Here is a 22,356-nt window from a genome sequence, read left to right as displayed (position 1 = left end):
ACTCACTCAGCCAAGAATGGATACAGAGTCTCCGGTAAAACAAACGGCTGGATGGACGGGTCCCACAGCCGGCTGCTGTGGTTACTCCCGGACGGTTGGTGGTGGCTGCCTTTCCCTGCACCTGTTGTGTATCTTCGGTCCCGATGGCTTCCCACCGGTAACCCGCTCCCCAGCTTGGATATGTGCTGGAGGAGCCCATTTTGACCGCAGGCTCTGGCCCTGGGAATTCTAGCTGTGGCGGTAGCTGTATTTCCCTTTCTCAGTTTGGACGGTTGCCTTCAATTGGGTCTTTGCTGCTAGGAAACCCCGGAGGTTCCAGTCACTAACGGATTTGACCTGTTTAACGGCGACTCCAAGCCTGGTCGGGGTCCGCAGGCCCTGCCGGTTTGTGCTGGCTTCTCTTCGCTCCCCGGTTCGGTACCGGCGGGCCACCGCCCGTCCCCGGTCCTACGGTTCCGCGTCAATCGGCCTCTCCTGCAGACGGCCACCACCGTCTGCCAACCTTGTTCTTGGTGCCCTGGCCACGTACCCGGACACGGTCAGATTGCTCCTCAACTGCTACTTCCCTCCTTCTCCTTCACTCTCCCTAACTGTTCTGACTTCCTTTCCCGCCTCCAGGACTGTGAACTCCTCAGTGGGTGGGGCCAACCGCCTGGCTCCACCCCACCTGGTGTGGACATCAGCCCCTGGAGGGAGGCAACAAGGATTTGTGTGTGACTGGTGTGCCTATCTCGGGGTGTGGGGTGTGTTGCTGCAGTACCTGTGACGACCTGGCTTGTCCAGGGCGCCACACATGCTCAACTGCTGCTTCATTCATTCTCTATGGAGCTGCGTAGCTTGGCACTTGACGTTATCTAGCAGCCCCATAGAGAATTGATGGAGCAGCTGTAGAGCACGCGCACTACCACTCCGTTGTAACAGGAAAAGAGTATCCTGTCTGCGATACCTGTCCCCTGTTCTGCTGGTCAGGTCTCACCCCCATCAATCAATACATTATCACTTACCAAATAGTTAGGTTCAGGAGCGGACATATCATTGATGCATCCTGTACAGCCACACAGGGGTCCAAGAGCGTAGGAGGCCTATTTCTTCCTCCAAAGCAGGTGCAATGGTGCATCATGATGAGTCCTTGGACTGCAATGGTCCCATATATTGTTCTTACACAGGTACCCTTTGCTGTCTGTGTCCGCCAATGCTTAGGTGCTAACATTTTTTAACCAGAGATCCCCTTTAAGTCACCTTAAAGGGGTATTCTTATCTCCAAGATCCTATCCCAATATGTAGTAGGTGTAATAATAATATTAGCAAATACCTCCAATTAGAAATGTAGTATAGTTCTCCTGATTAGCTATGTTAAAAAAAACCCATGTAGGACATTGCAGTGGATTAGATATCCACAGTTACGATCATGCATATGGTGACAGTTAGCTGTTAGTGGTCATAACCATGGATATCTAAGCTACTGCAATGTCCTGCACATGAGGTAAGTGACAGTTAATCAGGAGAACTATACTACAGTTCCAATTGGGGTATTTACTAATATTATTCTTATTATTACACCTACTACATATTGGGACACGATCTTGGAGACAAGAATTACCCTTTAAAGTCTTTTAGGAGTACTTAATCCATCATAGTTTAACATTACTACATTACTTTTTCTCTCTCACAGCTTTGTTGCTATAGATAATATTAAATGCTGTTATGACCCAGGTGAACTAAAATTCTGCAATATGGGGTTCAATTGATAATCTGTAATCTACATATAATCTATAACATATATCCCCCCTGCACTGGCATTTTTCTGAAATATGTATGTGCTTTTCTTGACAGGTGATTAAAGAGCCACCACCACCTCCTCCTCCTGAACCAGTGAGTATTGCGCCCTATAGTCCTGCATTTCATGCCATTACCTTATAGGAACCTTCATTCTTGAACATGGTTATTTGTCTATTATATTAGTGTGATGGGGCTGTTTATTAAAGAACATTTCCTCCATATTCTAAAATTAAAAAATAAATTCTGTGTTGGATGTCTGATCATAGCGGTCACTAGACCCTCCCCTGAGCAGCTTAGGGTACAACATTCAGTTACAGCTCATTGAAATTCCTATGCAGTGAGCTCCCTCTAGTGGTGTCGGCAGCATTCGTATTTTCATCATGTCTCCCTAAGGATCTGTAATGGCTTTGGTACTTGCAGTGGGAAATCCAAAGCCCCAAATCCTAAAAAAAATTTGAACCTGCTTAGATTAGTTACAATTAAAACACTGTTTGTATTATTCATGCTTTAGACCACCACTATTAACTCCTTCATTATCCCCCCCCTTCCCCCCCGTTATCCTACATTAAACAAAATAGCAATGGCCACAATTATTTTAATCATAAAATTACTGTATACTTACAGGTAAATTAGCTTTGACTGCTAAATCATCCTTGATCACCATGCATAATATATACCAGTATTAAGGGGTGCTTCACACACAGCGAGCTCGCTGCCGAGATCGCTGCTGAGTCACGCTTTTTGTGACGCAGCAGTGACCTCATTAGCGATCTCGCTGTGTGTGACACTGAGCAGCGATCTGGCCCCTGCTGCGAGATCGCTGCTCGTTACACACAGCCCTGGTTCGTTTTCTTCAAAGCCGCTCTCCTGCTGTGACACACAGATCGCTGTGTGTGACAGCAAGAGAGCGACAAATGAAGCGAGCAGGGAGCAGGAGCCGGCGTCTGACAGCTGAGGTAAGCTGTATCCAAGATAAACATCGGGTAACCAAGGTGGTTACCCGATATTTACCTTAGTTACCAGCCTCTGCAGCTCTCACGCTGCCAGTGCCGGCTCCGGCTCTCTGCACATGTAGCTGCTGTACACATCGGGTTAATTAACCTGATGTGTACAGCAGCTAGGAGAGCAAGGAGCCAGCGCTAAGCAGTGTGCGCGGCTCCCTGCTCTCTGCACATGTAGCTGCATTACACATCGGGTTAATTAACCCGATGTGTACTGTAGCTAGGAGAGCAAGGAGCCAGCGCTCAGTGTGCGCGGCTCCCTGCTCCCTGCTCACACTGGTAACTAATGTAAACATTGGGTAACCATACCCGATGTTTACCTTAGTTACCAGTCTCCGCAGCTTCCAGACGGCGGCTCCGTGCAAGCGCAGCGTCGCTTGCACGTCGCTGCTGGCTGGGGGCTGTTCACTGGTCGCTGGTGAGATCTGCCTGTTTGACAGCTCACCAGCGACCATGTAGCGATGCAGCAGCGATCCTGACCAGGTCAGATCGCTGGTCGGATCGCTGCTGCATCGCTAAGTGTGAAGGTACCCTAACTCCTTACTTTTTAGGTGTACAATCTTGTCAATATTACAACATGTCTAAGATAGGGATTATTTATCTAAAAGCCCTCACACTTTAGATAACTCCTTGATGGTATCTGATGACTTCACCATAATCATGAATAGCCAAGCTTTCATTTGTTCTCTATGGGGAGAGCAGAGTTAAGGCCCAGTCACACACAATGACTTACCAGCGATCCCGAAAACGATGCGACCTGATAGGGATCGCAGGTAAGTCGCTGGGAGGTCGCAGGTGAGATGTCACACAGTCAGATCTTACCAGCGATGCAGGAACAATACAGGTCACAGTAGGGACCTGTATAACGATCTCAGCAGTCACTGTGACCCTGTCACACAGTGTCTAACACAGCGATGTGTCCTGCCCAGCAGGACATCGCCTTTGAAGAAAATGGCCTGGACCATTCTGCAACGACTAGAGATCTCACAGCAGGGGCCTGATCGCTGGTAGGTGTCACACATAACGAGATCGCTAACGGGATCGCTACTGCGTCACAGAAACCGTGACTTAGCTGCGATCTCGCTAGTGATCTCATGTGTGATGGTACCTTAAGGCACTGCTAGACTGATTTGGCAATGGTTTATTTGTCTTCTTAGCAAAAGAATAGGTCAAAAAAGGAAAATAGCTTCATCTTTAACTCCCCTGACATAATCTGGAGGCGGATAGTCAGGCCCCTTATACACATTAGATGGTAGGCCGATCCGGGTCCTGTTGACTTTTATTTGATGTGTATTAGAAACACAAAGATATTGGGTATAAACATCTACACCACTCTAAAAAATGGAGCTATGACAGGAAGATTATCAGCAGCTAGACAGGAGTAAATCCCCTGGAAATTCAATTTGTAGTGAATTGATGATCTGGAAATCAAAAAGACTGTAAAGCTTCTGTCGCAGGCGGGGAGGACGCCGTCGCTGCTGCGCTCTCGCTAACACTTGGGTCCGGCGGTACTGCAGCTGCTGCTGCTGCTCGGTGGCTCGAGCGGTGGGACGGATCCGGGGACTCGAGCGGCGCTCCTCGCCCATGAGTGAAAGGGGTGGTTGGTTTGGGGGATTTAGTCCGTGACGCCACCCACGGGTCGTGGTGAAGATAGGCACCACCGCTGCTGATGACGGGGATCCCGGGAGCGATGGTAAGGAGCATCTGGGATGTTGTTTTCCCCCTCCGTGGGTAGTGGTCGGTGGTCCCGGGGTACGGTGATGTTGTGACAGGGAGGCAGGGTCGGTGACGTGCAGGGTTGCAGGGACAGCGCGGCGCGGTGCCGGATCGCACGGGTGTACTCACTCAGCAAGAAAGGTACAAAGTCCTCGGTAAACCAAACGGCTGGATGGACGGGTCCCGCAGCCGGCTGCAGTGCTTCTCCCCGGACAGGTGATGGCGGCTGTCTTTCCCTGCACCTTGATGTTCTCTTTCTGACTACTATGGATTCCCAACGGTAGTCCGCTCCCCGGTGTATGGGTACCGGAGGAGCCCGTTTGCCCGCAGACGCTGGCCCTTGGGTCTCTAGCCTTAGGCGGTAGCTGTATACCCTCACGGTGTGGGCTGTTGTCTTCAATCGGGACTGTTGCTGCTGTGAAACCCCTGGGGTTCCAGTCACATTCGGATCTGACTATTGTCGGCGGCTCCAAGCCTGGTCGGGGTCCGATGGCCCTGCCTGTGTGTGCTGGCTTCACTTCGCTCCCCGGTCGGTAACGGCGGGCCGTCGCCCGTCCCCAGTCCTACGGTTCCGCGTTGCTCCACCACTCCTGCAGATGGCCACTACCGTCTGCCAACCTTGCTGTTAGTGCCTGGGCCACAAACCCAGACACCCAAGTGCTTACTCCTCACTCCTCAAACTACAACACTAAACTGAACTGTCACTTTTCCCGCCTCCAGGCCTGTGAACTCCTCGGTGGGTGGAGCCAACCGCTTAGCTCCGCCCCACCTGGTGTGGACATCAGACACTGGAGGGAGGCAACAAGGGTTTTTGTTTGGCTGATGTCCCTGTCTGATGGGGGTGGGGTGTTTGTATGTTATCTGTGACGACCTGGCTAGGCCACGGCGCCACACTTCCATTAGCCCTAAAAAAGCGTATGAAACTGTGAGGCCTCCTACGGCTGTATCCAACCTATTTAAGCTCTTTAGTGCAAAAAGAGTATTAACAATATTCACATATATGGCTATGGGTAAATGGATGGTAACTGGTAAAAGAGTGACTCTCCTATCTCTCTCCATAGCAATTAAATATGTAGTATTCTAAGTTTCCCTTCACTTCTGTGTTATCACACACTATCTGTACAGTTTGTTCAGTGTTTTAGGACTTTTTCTATCTCTATGGCTATATTGTGTACTGTGACCTCTTTTCACTATCCAGATTGTCCACAAAATGGCTGCTGCATTCCCTGCTTTTGCTTTTATAGAGACTTTAATAGTTCCTTCTCACTACCTGCGCTATACAATGTGTTAGCTGCAGGGCATCATGGGGAAACTCGCCTGCTCATGCCCGAGATCAAATGATCCCTCTCAGGCTGATGCCATTTTCTGCCATGTGTAAAGAAAATTGCAAATTGTTTGCATTTGCCAGTCTCAGAGAATTCCTAAAAATTTTACACAAATTTGATTTGCATCATATCAATTTGCTCTCTATCACTAAAGTGGGCTTTACACGCTGCGATATTGGTACCAATATCGCTAGCGTGCGACCCGCCCCCATCGTTTGTGCGACACGAGCATATCGCTGCCCATCGCGCACAAAATTGCACTGACCCGTCACACGGACTTACCTGCCTAGTGACGTCGCTGTGACCGGCGAACCACCTCCTTTCTAAGGGGGCGGGTCGTTCGGCAGCACCGCAACGTCACTAAGCGGCCGCCCAATCAAAGCGAAGGGGCGGAGATGAGCGGGACAAACATCCCGCCCACCTTCTTCCTTCCTCATTGCCGGAGGCCTCAGGTAAGGTGAGGTTCCTCGTTCCTGCGGTGTCACACGTAGCGATGTGTGCTGCCGCAGGAACGACGAACTACATCGCCCAAGTATCAGCATCAATATTTGGGAAGAGGGGGGCATGTCACCGATGTGCGATTTTGAACATTTTTGCGACGATTCAAAATCGCTCATAGGAGTCACACACAACGAGATTGCTACAGCGGCCGGATATGCATCACAAAATCCGTGACCCCAACGAGATCGCTGTAACGAAATAGTAGCGTGTAAAGCGGCCTTAACTCTTAAAGCAGGCTGTATTGAAATGTCTGATGTAATCAACAAAATCCTTATTTAAAAGGGGTGTCCACCACTAGGATAACCCCTCCTCATGCCACATGTTTCCTTCAGGTAAAATAAAAAAGCCTATACTTACCTCCGGTGCTGGTACTTTTCCAGCAGTATTGGCACTTGCGTTCCCAGGGCTCATGTGAGGTTGTGACATCCGCTAGCCTTGCGCCCGGCTTCTCTCTCTCCCCACATTCGGACATATGATTAATCAACAGTAAGTGAGCAGAGGGCCGCAGCTCTCACTTACTGTTTCTTAATCATTTGTGAGTTGGTGGGGAGAGAGAAGACGGTAGAGATTGGGTTCAAGGCTAGTGGATGTCACAACCTCATGTGAGCCCTGGGAACTTGATTGCCAATACTGCTGGAACAGTACCAGCACCGGAGGTGAGTATAAAGCATTTTAATTGAGGAAAGTATGTGGAATGAGAAGGGATTGTCCTAGTAGTGGACAACCTCTTTAATACAGGAAATGTTGCTATCTCCATTGTGTGCACTACTGATTTTTAACCACGCCATCCCCTTTTAAAAATTTATAAAATTGGGTGTTTGCCCCTGCTGTGTATGTCCTATCCTGTTCTCTTTGGCATTTTCTAGGAGGCCATATTGTAGGTCACTGTCTATAATTGGTTAATCATCCAGCCTTTAAAATGTTATTATGTCAGGCACTGTATGATATATTCATATCTCCCACCTCTGGGACCCACTACTGTCTTGAGATTATGTCCCCCATGTCACACATTAAAAATGAAGAGATCTCTCTGTTCAGTTCTATGACAGTTCTAAAAATTGCAAACCGAGCATTTGTAGCATATCAACCAGTGTCTATGTTAGGACAGCCCCTTTAAACGGGTTCTCCGGTTAAAACAAGTTATCATATATACATAGAATCGGTGGTAACTTACTGAATGGTAGGTTATCCAACAGTTGGGACCCACACTGATTGGTAGAATGGGAAATTTGCATCCCCAAGACATTTTTATACTTGTTACAACATGGAGTGGCAGGTCAGAAAGCCGACTACCACCCCATTCAGTCTATACAGGTCTGACAGTAAAAGCCATGAAGAGTGCTTTATAACCCTTAGGGATTGGTTGTTGTGGTGGTCGAGCATGCGCACAGCCGCTTCATTCTAAAGGGGATAACAGTACGCCATTCTGTCAGTTGGTGGCGATCTGAGCAGTTGGGACCTCTACTGAATAACAAGGGATCACATATTCCATAGAATCTCCAAGTATGTTCGTTAGCTACTAAATTCCTTATCTTACAATATATAACAAATGTATTATCTGGAAGTACCATGATTTATAATTTCTCCAGTGATAGCTTTCAGTACAACAATAAATCAATATTGGAAGAAAATATCATCCATGAGTATTCTAACAAAATCTGTAGAAACCCATGAAACACTAAAATGCCTCTGCTGGAATGTAAGAGGTTAATCATTATTCAACCTGCCATGTTAGCCATGTAACATCCAACAAAACCTCATTCACAGCGCTATACGTTATCTGGACCTTCCCCCTTCCCTTCTGTCAGGATACAGCTGGATTCTGCAGCTATATATACACAGGCTTCCTTTCATTCACTCCTATATATGTCTTTAACGTCACAACCTCTGAACAACGTCCCCTTTGTCCTAATGTATGAGCAGAAATGTAGTCATATTTAACTTCAGAAAATCAGAACTTCAAAAACACTTGACAAATAGTATTATTCTTTATATTCTTTGTGCACACTCCTCCCAATTCACTAGGTAACTGTACACCATTACTAATGATATAGGCACACCACGAGGTTTACGAGTTTTCTAGTTATGAGTCTTAAAGAATCAATCTGATCATCCTTAGTAACTGCTATCTTTTCCTACACTGCCCCTGCAGGGGAAACAAAGTATGACACTTACTGAAATCAATAGTTGGGTGAAACTCTGATGGGATCTAACTATGATTATGATTGGCCTGTAGTTTGATTATCTGCTGTCTTCTCTTGGCATTTTATGTTTTGTCTGGAAAGTCTTCATTAATTCTGCAGTTTAGTCTGCATACATGTCACGTGATCTGTGGAACGTTTCTGTATTCACTCGGAATCAATGTCACCCGAGACCTCACTGCTCCGTAGTGAACACAGGGGGTATTTATCAGAAGCTCCCAGCTGTAGACTGCCAAAATAATAAGGGCGCCATCAGAATGAAAGAACAGGGATGGTCACTGGAGCTGTGTATCATGCGCTTAATGTTCTGAAGAACTGTTGTATCGTGATGGTAAAGGATAGACATCGGGGAATCTTATGTAAAAAGAGGCCTTGTCGTTGACATAAATCAGAATCTGTCAAAGTAGCAAGCATCTGGCTTGGTCTTGCTTGTGGTTTATACTACTTACACTTTTTGGTGAGATATAAGAAATCAACCAAGAGTCAGTAATATTAGTCCTCATGCAGCTAACATAGCAGTTTGGCAGTCAAATATCTTTTTACATGTAAGGCTTCTCCTTATTAACCAATCACACTGAGACAATGTCCCCGTCTCAGGTCTCCCAGTTTTGTAGAAGTAAGTCTAATTAAAGGGAATCTGTTATCACTAGTGATGAGTGAGCACTAAAGTGCTTGAGTGCTTGTTACTCGAATCGAGCGAATCCAACGATCGATTTGATTAACATACAGTGCCTACAAGTAGTATTCAACCCCCTGCAGATTTAGCAGGTTTACACATTCGGAATTAACTTGGCATTGTGACATTTGGACTGTAGATCAGCCTGGAAGTGTGAAATGCACTGCAGCAAAAAAGAATGTTATTTCTTTTTTTTTTTTTTTTTTAAATTGTGAAAAGTTTATTCAGAGGGTCATTTATTATTCAACCCCTCAAACCACCAGAATTCTGTTTGGTTCCCCTAAAGTATTAAGAAGTATTTCAGGCACAAAGAACAATGAGCTTCACATGTTTGGATTAATTATCTCTTTTTCCAGCCTTTTCTGACTAATTAAGACCCTCCCCAAACTTGTGAACAGCACTCATACTTGGTCAACATGGGAAAGACAAAGGAGCATTCCAAGGCCATCAGAGACAAGATCGTGGAGGGTCACAAGGCTGGCAAGGGGTACAAAACCCTTTCCAAGGAGTTGGGCCTACCTGTCTCCACTGTTGGGAGCATCATCCGGAAGTGGAAGGCTTATGGAACTACTGTTAGCCTTCCACGGCCTGGACAGCCTTTGAAAGTTTCCACCCGTGCCGAGGCCAGGCTTGTCCGAAGAGTCAAGGCTAACCCAAGGACAACAAGGAAGAAGCTCCGGGAAGATCTCATGGCAGTGGGGACATTGGTTTCAGTCAATACCATAAGTAACGTACTCCACCGCAATGGTCTCCGTTCCAGACAAGCCCGTAATGTACCTTTAATTTCAAAGCGTCATGTCAAGGCTCGTCTACAGTTTGCTCATGATCACTTGGAGGACTCTGAGACAGACTGGTTCAAGGTTCTCTGGTCTGATGAGACCAAGATCGAGATCTTTGGTGCCAACCACACACGTGACGTTTGGAGACTGGATGGCACTGCATACGACCCCAAGAATACCATCCCTACAGTCAAGCATGGTGGTGGCAGCATCATGCTGTGGGGCTGTTTCTCAGCCAAGGGGCCTGGCCATCTGGTCCGCATCCATGGGAAGATGGATAGCACGGCCTACCTGGAGATTTTGGCCAAGAACCTCCGCTCCTCCATCAAGGATCTTAAGATGGGTCGTCATTTCATCTTCCAACAAGACAACGACCCAAAGCACACAGCCAAGAAAACCAAGGCCTGGTTCAAGAGGGAAAAAATCAAGGTGTTGCAGTGGCCTAGTCAGTCTCCTGACCTTAACCCAATTGAAAACTTGTGGAAGGAGCTCAAGATTAAAGTCCACATGAGACACCCAAAGAACCTAGATAAATTGGAGAAGATCTGCATGGAGGAGTGGGCCAAGATAACTCCAGAGACCTGTGCCGGCCTGATCAGGTCTTATAAAAGACGATTATTAGCTGTAATTGCAAACAAGGGTTATTCCACAAAATATTAAACCTAGGGGTTGAATAATAATTGACCCACACTTTTATGTTGAAAATTTATTAAAATTTAACTGAGCAACATAACTTGTTGGTTTGTAAGATTTATGCATCTGTTAATAAATCCTGCTCTTGTTTGAAGTTTGCAGGCTCTAACTTATTTGCATCTTATCAAACCTGCTAAATCTACAGGGGGTTGAATACTACTTGTAGGCACTGTATATAATAGATGTCTATTGGGAACGCTAGTATTTTTCCAGTAGACCCCACTAGAGGGCTAGGGAGGCCAGAAGAAAAGCATGGGGTACAGTGCACTTTGTTAAATTTTAGCAAATCGCATCTGGGGCTGAACATTAATTGAAAGTGGACAACCCCTTTAATAACATATGTAAAAGCCAAACATGCTAGGTCATATAGTGATGACATATTGGAGGTAGGAGATTACGTTATGAGATATCTAAACTTCCTAATGGGTTGTTCTTGGAAGAAGTATATAGAAAAAATATCATAGGGTCTCGTATAAAACCTCAGAATATGCCCCATCCATCACTGAGTGTGAAGTTTAGAATAATTCTTCTTATCACAATATTTTGCTTTGTTCTTGTTGAAAGCATCACTTCACAGTGGTGAATAAATTTTGCATGCCACTACTAGGGGAGCTCTGTTGAAACTGATTTTTACATCTAGTATTGAAGTTAATGGGAGCTGTAGGCAGCAAGATGACTTACAGAAGCATTGTTTGTTTCTCAGTATGTATAAGAAGCAGTTTAGTGCTGAGCTTTATCACAATTGAATTAATGACCTGCTACTATTGTAGGTATGTCAGCAAAAATTGAGCAATCAGAATTATAATTTTTGCCTTGAAAAATACCAGAACCCCGACCCTATTAAAGTAAATAATGTATGAATATTAAAATCTCAATTAAAGTCTAGTGGCTACATAGTATCTGAATTGTCAATAGCACTTAACATTCTCAGTGTTACGGTTGCTGCGAGCACTGGAGACTAAGTCCAGATTTTTTTCTACTGCACATGTGCGAGCGCTGGAGACTAAGTCCAGATTTCTTGCTACTGCACATGTGCGAGCGCTGGAGACTAAGTCCAGATTTCTTGCTACTGCACATGTGCGAGCGCCGGAGACTAAGTCCTATCTTGGAGCCATTGCACATGTGCGGGTGACATCATCGCTGACACGAGGTCACATGTCTCCTACACCTTCTATGCCGATTGGTCGCTGGTCATGTGCTTGTGATGCCTTGCTCGGTGATAGGCCAGCATGATGTCACTCCTGTCGTTCTGGCAGCGGATTGGCTCTGGTGTCCTCCAACTTGGATGAGGCACAGAGTCTATATAAGACCCTGACACACGCCACATGGCGCTCAGTCCTCTTGGTTCATGCATAAGAGTAGACGCTCTGTGCGCGTTCCTCTAGGCATTCCTCTGTCTATGCTAGGTGAGCGCTACCGGCAGGGTAGCGTTCTTATACCTTACAGCTGCGGCTGCTGTCCGTATCCTTACCTCTTAGGGGAGCGGACATAGGCAGGTGCCTGAGGCACATGGTCTGGCTGGGCCTTGTGGTTCGACTCGTAGGTGGACGTTGCCGCTAGGGTAACGTTCCTTATACTGCGACTAGCAGTTGTTCGTATCCTCGCACACTAGGGGAGCGAACAGAGGTAGGAGCTTTGTGCGGCTTACGCTGCTGTTCGTCTCTTTTGCACCACTAGAAGAGCGGACCTAGGCAGGTGCCATATCTAGTGGTTCGTGTCCTCGCACACTAGTGGAGCGAACGCAGGTAGGAGCTTTGTGCGGCTTACGCTGCTGTTCGTCTCTTTTGCACCACTAGAAGAGCGGACCTAGGTAGGTGCCATTTCGCACACATTGCCTTTGTCTCTGTGATTATTAACAGAGATCATTCCACACACCCTCCAAGTAAGGGAGGAATTGCTTTACTTTCTTATTATATCCTTCTGTGAGTTAACAGAGGTATTGCACTCTGCCATAGTCTGCAGCAGAGTCTTTGCACGGTGGACCCTGACTGTCTGATACTCCTTTAGGTTATTATCAGACAGCCCCCCGTAACATTAGGACTGAGCCAAGGGTCTGGCAGTTATGGCAGAATATCAGCAGTTACACCGTTACATACAAGTACTTGAGTCACGGCTCAAGAGTATAGAGGATAAACCTCAGACCATGGTGACATCTGCACATGACCTTCGACTTGCTCTGCCAAACAGATATTCTGGCGATGCCAGATCATGTCGTGGTTTCATTAGTCAGTGTCAGATACACCTAGAGGTCAACTCTTCTCGCTTCTCTACGGAGAGGTCCAGAGTAGGCTTTATCATCTCCTTACTTCAGGACAAAGCCTTAGAATGGGCGACTCCCCTATGGGAGCGCTCTGATGTGGTTACTCTGAGACATCAAGACTTTCTTGATGCTCTTAAGGCGGTATTCATGGGTCCGCAGGTTACCCATGATGCGGCCCTGAGACTGTTAGATCTATCTCAGGGTTCGTTATCCACTAGTTCTTATGCCATTGCTTTTAGAACTCTGGTGGCAGAACTAGATTGGCCAGAGAAGGTGTTGATTCCTATCTTCTGGAGAGGGTTGGCAGGCTATGTCAAGGATGCTCTTGCTACTCGTGAGGTCCCTGCTTCTCTGGAGGACTTGATCACAGTAGCAACGAGGATCGATGTACGCCATAAGGAACGTAGACTCGAGGTCTCTTCCTCACGCCCTAAGCATCGGGCTATTCCAGTTGTTGAGGGTCCACTTCTATCTTCCTCAGCATCTGAAACATCTCCCACTCCTATGGAGTTAGGTCATACGTCTTCCAGACTACGCAAGTCTGGTCCTCCTATATGTTACGTATGTCGTCAGGCTGGGCACTATGCCAACAAGTGTCCTAGTCGTCAGGGAAACTCCCTGGCCTAGTAACCATTAGAGGGGGGTTACTAGAGACGTCTTCTGCACCCTCTAAGTGTTGTATCCCAGGTCAGCTCTCGTTGTCTGAGAATACATGGCCTATTATGGCTTTTGTGGATTCCGGAGCTGACGGGACTTTTGTGTCCTCAGGATTTGTAAAGGGACACAATATTCCCTCTATCATGTTAGAGGCGCCTATTCCTGTCCGTGTTGTTAATGGAACTATGTTGTCTGACTCCATTACATTGAGGACAGTTCCCTTGCACCTTTCCCTGTCTCAGGGTCACATAGAGGAGATTTATTTTCTTGTTTTGCCTGAGGGTATAGACGACGTCCTTCTGGGTCTCCCATGGCTTCGGACTCATGCTCCTCACATTGACTGGGAGTCTGACAGCATTATTAGTTGGGGTTCGAAATGTCAGTCCCGATGTCTTCCCTTTCCACCTAAGGTCATTGCGGTTGCATCTACTGATCTCTCTCCCATACCTACACCCTATCTGGATTTCGCTGACGTGTTCTCCAAACAGGGTGCTGAGGTTCTTCCACCCCATAGGCCGTATGACTGTGCCATAGACCTTATCCCAGGTTCGGTTCCACCTAAAGGCAGGGTTTACCCCCTGTCGATACCTGAGTCGGAGGCCATGTCGACCTATATAAGAGAGAGTTTAGAGAAGGGGTTCATTCGTAAGTCTGTCTCTCCCGCGGGAGCTGGGTTTTTCTTTGTTCGGAAGAAAGAGGGTGATTTGCGTCCCTGCATAGATTACAGGGGTCTCAACGCAATCACAATAAAGAACAAATACCCATTACCTTTAATTTCGGAGCTCTTTGACAGACTGAGAGGAGCTCAAGTTTTTACGAAGTTGGATCTGCGGGGTGCGTATAACTTGGTACGAATTCGAAAGGGTGACGAATGGAAGACCGCTTTTAACACCCGAGACGGTCACTATGAATACCTCGTCATGCGTTTTGGGTTATGTAATGCACCCGCAGTATTTCAGGACTTCGTAAATGATGTGTTCAGGGATTTACTGTTATCCTCAGTAGTAGTGTATCTGGACGACATCCTGATTTTTTCTCCTGATCTGGAGACTCATCGTCAGGATGTCGTTCGTGTCCTTTCCCGTTTAAGGGAGCACTCATTGTTTGCTAAACTCGAGAAATGTGTATTCGAGCAGTCCTCATTGCCTTTTTTGGGTTACATTATCTCACAAGAGGGCCTGGCTATGGATCCTGCGAAGCTCTCTGCTGTCCTACAATGGTCCGAACCTCATTCCTTGAAGGTGGTGCAACGCTTCTTAGGATTCATAAATTATTACAGGCAGTTCATACCCCATTTTTCTACTTTGGTGGCCCCTTTGGTGGCCTTGACTAAGAAAGGTGCTAATCCCAAAGCCTGGTCTACTGAGACATCTCAGGCTTTTGAGGCAGTATAAAGACACTTTTCAACTGCTCCCGTTCTTCAAAGACCCGATGAGAGTAAGCCCTTCCTCTTAGAGGTTGATGCCTCATCAGTGGGTGCTGGTGCGGTCTTGTATCAAAAGAACGATGCAGGTAGAAAAAGGCCGTGTTTCTTCTTTGCGAAAACCTTTTCACCGGCAGAGAGAAACTATACCATTGGGGATAGGGAACTGCTCGCCTTGAGATTAGCCTTGGAGGAGTGGCGTCACTTGCTGGAAGGAGCGAAACATCCTTTCCAGGTCTATACAGACCATAAGCATCTGACGTACTTACAAACCGCTCAGCGTCTGAATCCTCGCCAAGCCCGCTGGTCCTTGTTTTTCTCCCGCTTTCACTTCTCCATCAACTATCTGTCTGGGAGTAAGAATAACAAGGCAGACGCCCTGTCTCGCTCTATGCTTTCTACCCAGGAAGAGATTGACGAACCTCGTCTTATCCTTCCCTCCAGGGTTTTTCATACGCTCTCCCCTGTGACGTTAGACCAAATCCCACCGGGCAAGACCTTTGTTCCGCCTGATCGACAGAATGATATACTGTCATGGGCCCACACCTCAAAGGTGGGTGGGCATTTTGGTATTAGGCGGACACGAGAGTTACTGGAGAGGTGGTATTGGTGGCCACACTTAGCCAGCCACGTCAAGAGATATGTCGGTTCCTGCTACTCGTGTGCTCGCAACCGTCCATCACGGCAGAGACCGGCTGGGCTCTTGCATCCTTTACCAGTGCCAGATAGACCATGGGAGGTGGTAGGCATGGACTTTGTGGGTGATCTTCCATGTTCACAGGGACATAGATTTGTGTGGGTCATTACGGACCATTTCTCCCGGATAGTTCATCTCGTACCGTTATCGAGAATCCCATCTTCCAGGGTACTAGCCAAACTATTCCTCAAGCATGTCTTTAGGCTTCACGGGATGCCAGATCGTATCATTTGTGATAGAGGCCCGCAATTTACTTCCCGTTTCTGGCGAGATCTTTGTAGCCTTCTGCAAATTGAGTTGAATCTCTCTTCGGCATACCATCCGGAGACCAATGGTTTGGTTGAGCGTACCAATCAATCTATGATTATATACCTTCGACACTTTGTTGCTGAGAACCACGATAACTGGTCCTCCCTCCTACCCTGGGCAGAATTTGCCCTTAACAATTCGCTGGCTGAGGCCACTGGGCAGACACCGTTTGTACTCAATAATGGGCAACACCCTAGGGTACCGGTACCGTTTCCCGCTGCTGCACCTCCTCCTCTTGTGGCCGACTGGGCAACTAATGCCAGAGAGGTTTGGGATCGGACTCAAGAGTCGATCCAAGCAGCTAAGGACCGTATGAAGACGGTGTCCGATCGGTTTCGTCGCCCGGCTCCTGTCTTTTCTCCAGGGGACTTTGTGTGGCTCTCTGCAAAACACGTGAGACTTAGAGTGAGCTCTGTCAAATTTGCTCCTCGCGTCCTGGGTCCTTATGAGGTTCTTCGACAGGTAAATCCTGTAGTCTACCAATTGAAGTTACCCGTCCATCTTAAGATTCATGACAAATTCCATGTCTCACTGCTAAAGCCGGCTATTTTACCTCACGCTCGTGAAGTGCACTCTCCTGCCTCTGATTCCTCTCACTCTAGCTATGAGGTACGAGCCATAGTTGGTTCTAAGATGATTAGAGGACGCAGGTTCTTCTTGATAGATTGGGAGGGTTACGGCCCGGAACATCGCTCTTGGGAGCCTGAGGAGGCTGTCCATGCTCCCGACTTAGTTGCCGATTACCTGCGTCGCCGGGAGGGGGGCCCTTGAGGGGGAAGTACTGTTACGGTTGCTGCGAGCACTGGAGACTAAGTCCAGATTTTTTTCTACTGCACATGTGCGAGCGCTGGAGACTAAGTCCAGATTTCTTGCTACTGCACATGTGCGAGCGCCAGAGACAAAGTCCAGATTTCTTGCTACTGCACATGTGCGAGCGCCGGAGACTAAGTCCTATCTTGGAGCCATTGCACATGTGCGGGTGACATCATCGCTGACACGAGGTCACATGTCTCTGACACCTTCTATGCCGATTGGTCGCTGGTCATGTGCTTGTGATGCCTTGCTCGGTGATAGGCCAGCATGATGTCACTCCTGTCGTTCTGGCAGCGGATTGGCTCTGGTGTCCTCCATCTTGGATGAGGCACAGAGTCTATATAAGACCCTGACACACGCCACATGGCGCTCAGTCCTCTTGGTTCATGCATAAGAGTAGACGCTCTGTGCGCGTTCCTCTAGGCATTCCTCTGTCTATGCTAGGTGAGCGCTACCGGCAGGGTAGCGTTCTTATACCTTACAGCTTCGGCTGCTGTCCGTATCCTTACCTCTTAGAGGAGCGGACATAGGCAGGTGCCTGAGGCACATGGTCTGGCTGGGCCTTGTGGTTCGACTCGTAGGTGGACGTTGCCGCTAGGGTAACGTTCCTTATACTGCGACTAGCAGTTGTTCGTATCCTCGCACACTAGGGGAGCGAACAGAGGTAGGAGCTTTGTGCGGCTTACGCTGCTGTTCGTCTCTTTTGCACCACTAGGAGAGCGGACCTAGGCAGGTGCCATATCTAGTGGTTCGTGTCCTCGCACACTAGTGGAGCGAACGCAGGTAGGAGCTTTGTGCGGCTTACGCTTCTGTTCGTCTCTTTTGCACCACTAGAAGAGCGGACCTAGGTAGGTGCCATTTCGCACACATTGCCTTTGTCTCTGTGATTATTAACAGAGATCATTCCACACACCCTCCAAGTAAGGGAGGAATTGCTTTACTTTCTTATTATATCCTTCTGTGAGTTAACAGAGGTATTGCACTCTGCCATAGTCTGCAGCAGAGTCTTTGCACGGTGGACCCTGACTGTCTGATACTCCTTTAGGTTATTATCAGACAGCCCCCCGTAACACTCAGGGAGTCAACTTCATAAAATAATTAACTAATTAACTGGTTCTTATCAGTGATTTTAGTAAATTTGTTGGCATTGATATTCTGTTGGCGACATGGAGAGAAAATATTAGTATAAGTAGAATTTATATGCAGAAAAAGGGAATGAGGAAGCAATTTGATACCACAATACAAAAACATCGTCAATGTAAGGTCACCACCAAAAGTTACCTCCAGAAAGGACAGAAGACGTAAAGACATTGTTTGAATATCTGGCAAAGCTTGGCTGGCACTGGTAGTTTGCTAGTATTTTTGAAGGTCTTTAGGATTAGTATATAAAACAGGTGTGGTAGGATATATCCTCACCGAAATTTGTAAACTAGACAGGGAAGTCATACATGGTTTCTCACCAATTATGGTAGAATGGGAAAATTCATCAGTTCACTTCCTTTGGAAACCCTTGTGGCTTGAGGTGCGGTGGATTTCTACATATTAGGACTATGCAGACAGGAATTTTGTTGTCAGTGCTGGCCACGTCTACTCTAATGAGAGCAAATTTTGTTTATTCAGGAATCTGATGATGAGGATGGTTTCCCAAAGAAAAAGTGGCCAACTGTGGATGCATCTTACTATGGGGGAAGAGGAGTTGGTGGTATCAAGAGAATGGAGGTAAAATTGACAGTTTTGATGTTTACAAGTTCATTAATTATATTTTCCATTCCCATTTGTAGGGGCATGTCATCAATCCTGAGAAACATGGCATGTGAATGGAGACATGGTCAATCCTAATCATACACACTTAGCTATCTTCAACAGTCTTACTAAAAATGAATGGAACAAATGTTCTCATGACTGACCACCACTCTATTCACATGCCCCAGTTTTTGGTATCTGTGGAGGTCCCAGTAATTGGGAAGTTATCCTCTACAGTAAGGTAATAACATCCAAACCTGAGAATAGACCTTTAGTGGGAATATAAGTAATGCTAAAACACACAAGGACAGAAGACAGATCCTTTTTATATACAAAATGTAGTATATGTATCATTTATTTTATTGTAGGTGAGGTGGGGTGATAAGGGCTCAACTGAAGAGGGAGCAAAACTAGAGAAACCCAAAAATGCAGTCATTACCCTGCCAGAGGAAGAATTCGAACCCTGGGAACCTAAACCAAAGAAAAATGCTCGCCGTAATAATTCACAGCAGAGGAAATGGTACAGTCCAATTAAGGTAAGGAAGGGGTTGCTTCTCTACATACGGTATTTCTGCTTTTTGTATGAATTGTTTGTGAATTCACTCCTGAATTTATTTTTCACTCCAGGGTAAGCTAGATGCAATTTGGGCTCTGCTGAGGAGAGGATACGACCAAGTGTCGCTGATGAGGCCACAAGCAGGGGACAAGGTGAGAACATATGACTACACCTCACTAGTCACTTCTTCTTGAGGGGTCATCTAGGTGACCTAGACAGGCTCTATTCTACAAATGAAGAGACTCAGGTGAGGGAGAGCTTTGTTACCATTCTACCCATGACAGCACTACACTGTGTGCAGAATTATTAGGCAAGTTGTATTTTAGAAGATTTTTTTTTATTATTGATCAGCAACTATGTTCTCAATCAACCCAAAAGACTCATAAATATCAAAGCTTAATATTTTTGGAAGTTGGAGTGTTTTTTTTTTAGATTTGGCTATCTTAGGAGAATATCTGTTTGTGCAGGTAACTATTACTGTGCAGAATTATTAGGCAACTGTTACGGTTGCTGCGAGCACTGGAGACTATGTCCAGATTTCTTGCTACTGCACATGTGCGAGCGCTGGAGACTAAGTCCAGATTTCTTGCTACTGCACATGTGCGAGCGCTGGAGACTAAGTCCAGATTTCTTGCTACTGCACATGTGCGAGCGCTGGAGACTAAGTCCAGATTTCTTGCTACTGCACATGTGCGAGCGCTGGAGACTAAGTCCAGATTTCTTGCTACTGCACATGTGCGAGCGCCGGAGACTAAGTCCAATCTTGGAGCCATTGCACATGTGCGGGTGACATCATCGCTGACACGAGGTCACATGTCTCTGACACCTTCTATGCCGATTGGTCGCTGGTCATGTGCTTGTGACGTCTTGCTCGGTGATAGGCCAGCATGACGTCACTCCTGTCGTTCTGGCAGCGGATTGGCTCTGGTGTCCTCCATCTTGGATGAGGCACAGAGTCTATATAAGACCCTGACACACGCCGCATGGTGCTCAGTCCTCTTGGTTCATGCATATGAGTAGACGCTCTGTGCGCGTTCCTCTAGGCATTCCTCTGTCTATGCTAGGTGAGCGCTACCGGCAGGGTAGCGTTCTTATACCTTACAGCTTCGGCTGCTGTCCGTATCCTTACCTCTTAGGGGAGCGGACATAGGCAGGTGCCTGAGGCACATGGTCTGGCTGGGCCTTGTGATTCTACTCGTAGGTGGACGTTGCCGCTAGGGTAACGTTCCTTATACTGCGTCTGGCAGTTGTTCGTATCCTCGCACACTAGGGGAGCGAACAGAGGTAGGAGCTTTGTGCGGCTTACGCTGCTGTTCGTCTCTTTTGCACCACTAGAAGAGCGGACCTAGGCAGGTGCCATATCTAGTGGTTCGTGTCCTCGCACACTAGTGGAGCGAACGCAGGTAGGAGCTTTGTGCGGCTTACGCTGCTGTTCGTCTCTTTTGCACCACTAGAAGAGCGGACCTAGGTAGGTGCCATTTCTCACACATTGCCTTTGTCTCTGTGTTTTTTAACAGAGATCATTCCACACACCCTCCAAGTAAGGGAGGAATTGCTTTACTTACTTATTATATCCTTCTGTGAGCTAACAGAGGTATTGCACTCTGCCATAGTCTGCAGCAAAGTCTTTGCACGGTGGACCCTGACTGTCTGATACTCCTTTCGGTTATTATCAGACAGCCCCCCGTAACATTAGGACTGAGCCAAGGGTCTGGCAGTTATGGCAGAATATCAGCAGTTACACCGTTACATACAAGTACTTGAGTCACGGCTCAAGAGTATAGAAGATAAACCTCAGACCATGGTGACATCTGCACTTGATCCTCGACTTGCTCTGCCAAACAGATATTCTGGTGATGCCAGATCATGTCGTGGTTTCATTAGTCAGTGTCAGATACACCTAGAGGTCAACTCTTCTCGCTTCTCTACGGAGAGGTCCAGAGTAGGCTTTATCATCTCCTTACTTCAGGACAAAGCCTTAGAATGGGCGACTCCCCTATGGGAGCGCTCTGATGTGGTTACTCTGAGACATCAAGACTTTCTTGATGCTCTTAAGGCGGTATTCATGGGTCCGCAGGTTACCCATGATGCGGCCCTGAGACTGTTAGATCTATCTCAGGGTTCGTTATCCACTAGTTCTTATGCCATTGCTTTTAGAACTCTGGTGGCAGAACTAGATTGGCCAGAGAAGGTGTTGATTCCTATCTTCTGGAGAGGGTTGGCAGGCTATGTCAAGGATGCCCTTGCTACTCGTGAGGTCCCTGCTTCTCTGGAGGACTTGATCACAGTAGCAACAAGGATCGATGTACGCCATAAGGAACGTAGACTCGAGGTCTCTTCCTCACGCCCTAAGCATCGGGCTATTCCAGTTGTTGAGGGTCCACTTCTATCTTCCTCAGCATCTGAAACATCTCCCACTCCTATGGAGTTAGGTCATACGTTCTCCAGACTACGCAAGTCTGGTCCTCCTATATGTTACGTATGTCGTCAGGCTGGGCACTATGCCAACAAGTGTCCTAGTCGTCAGGGAAACTCCCTGCCCTAGTAACCATTAGAGGGGGCTTACTAGAGACGTCTTCTGCACCCTCTAAGTGTTGTATCCCAGGTCAGCTCTCGTTATCTGAGAATACATGGCCTATTATGGCTTTTGTGGATTCCGGAGCTGACGGGACTTTTGTGTCCTCAGGATTTGTAAAGGGACACAATATTCCCTCTATCATGTTAGAGGCGCCTATTCCTGTCCGTGTTGTTAATGGAACTATGTTGTCTGACTCCATTACATTGAGGACAGTTCCCTTGCACCTTTCCCTGTCTCAGGGTCACATAGAGGAGATTTATTTTCTTGTTTTGCCTGAGGGTATAGACGACGTCCTTCTGGGTCTCCCATGGCTTCGGACTCATGCTCCTCACATTGACTGGGAGTCTGACAGCATTATTAGTTGGGGTTCGAAATGTCAGTCCTGATGTCTTCCCTTACCACCTAAGGTCATTGCGGTTGCATCTACTGATCTCTCTCCCATACCTACACCCTATCTGGATTTCGCTGACGTGTTCTCCAAACAGGGTGCTGAGGTTCTTCCACCCCATAGGCCGTATGACTGTGCCATAGACCTTATCCCAGGTTCGGTTCCACCTAAAGGCAGGGTTTACCCCCTGTCGATACCTGAGTCGGAGGCCATGTCGACCTATATAAGAGAGAGTTTAGAGAAGGGGTTCATTCGTAAGTC

The 22,356-nt window shown here is 47.2% G+C and overlaps 1 protein-coding gene across 1 annotated transcript in view; it reads left to right on the top strand.

Moving 5' to 3' along the window:
* Positions 1-22,356, top strand: part of LOC142311180 (anthrax toxin receptor 1-like) — a 131,280-nt gene that overhangs the window by 95,347 nt on the left and 13,577 nt on the right. The window contains exons 14-17 of the mRNA XM_075349368.1: positions 1,834-1,872; positions 18,451-18,549; positions 18,942-19,109; positions 19,201-19,281. Coding sequence (XP_075205483.1) covers positions 1,834-1,872; positions 18,451-18,549; positions 18,942-19,109; positions 19,201-19,281 — 387 coding nt within the window. The remainder of the gene's footprint in view (positions 1-1,833; positions 1,873-18,450; positions 18,550-18,941; positions 19,110-19,200; positions 19,282-22,356) is intronic.

This window comes from Anomaloglossus baeobatrachus, chromosome 5 (genome assembly GCF_048569485.1).
Source record: "Anomaloglossus baeobatrachus isolate aAnoBae1 chromosome 5, aAnoBae1.hap1, whole genome shotgun sequence".
Taxonomy (NCBI): domain Eukaryota; kingdom Metazoa; phylum Chordata; class Amphibia; order Anura; family Aromobatidae; genus Anomaloglossus; species Anomaloglossus baeobatrachus.
The sequence above is the reverse complement of the archived record's forward strand: the minus strand, read 5'-3'. Positions and strand labels throughout refer to the sequence as shown.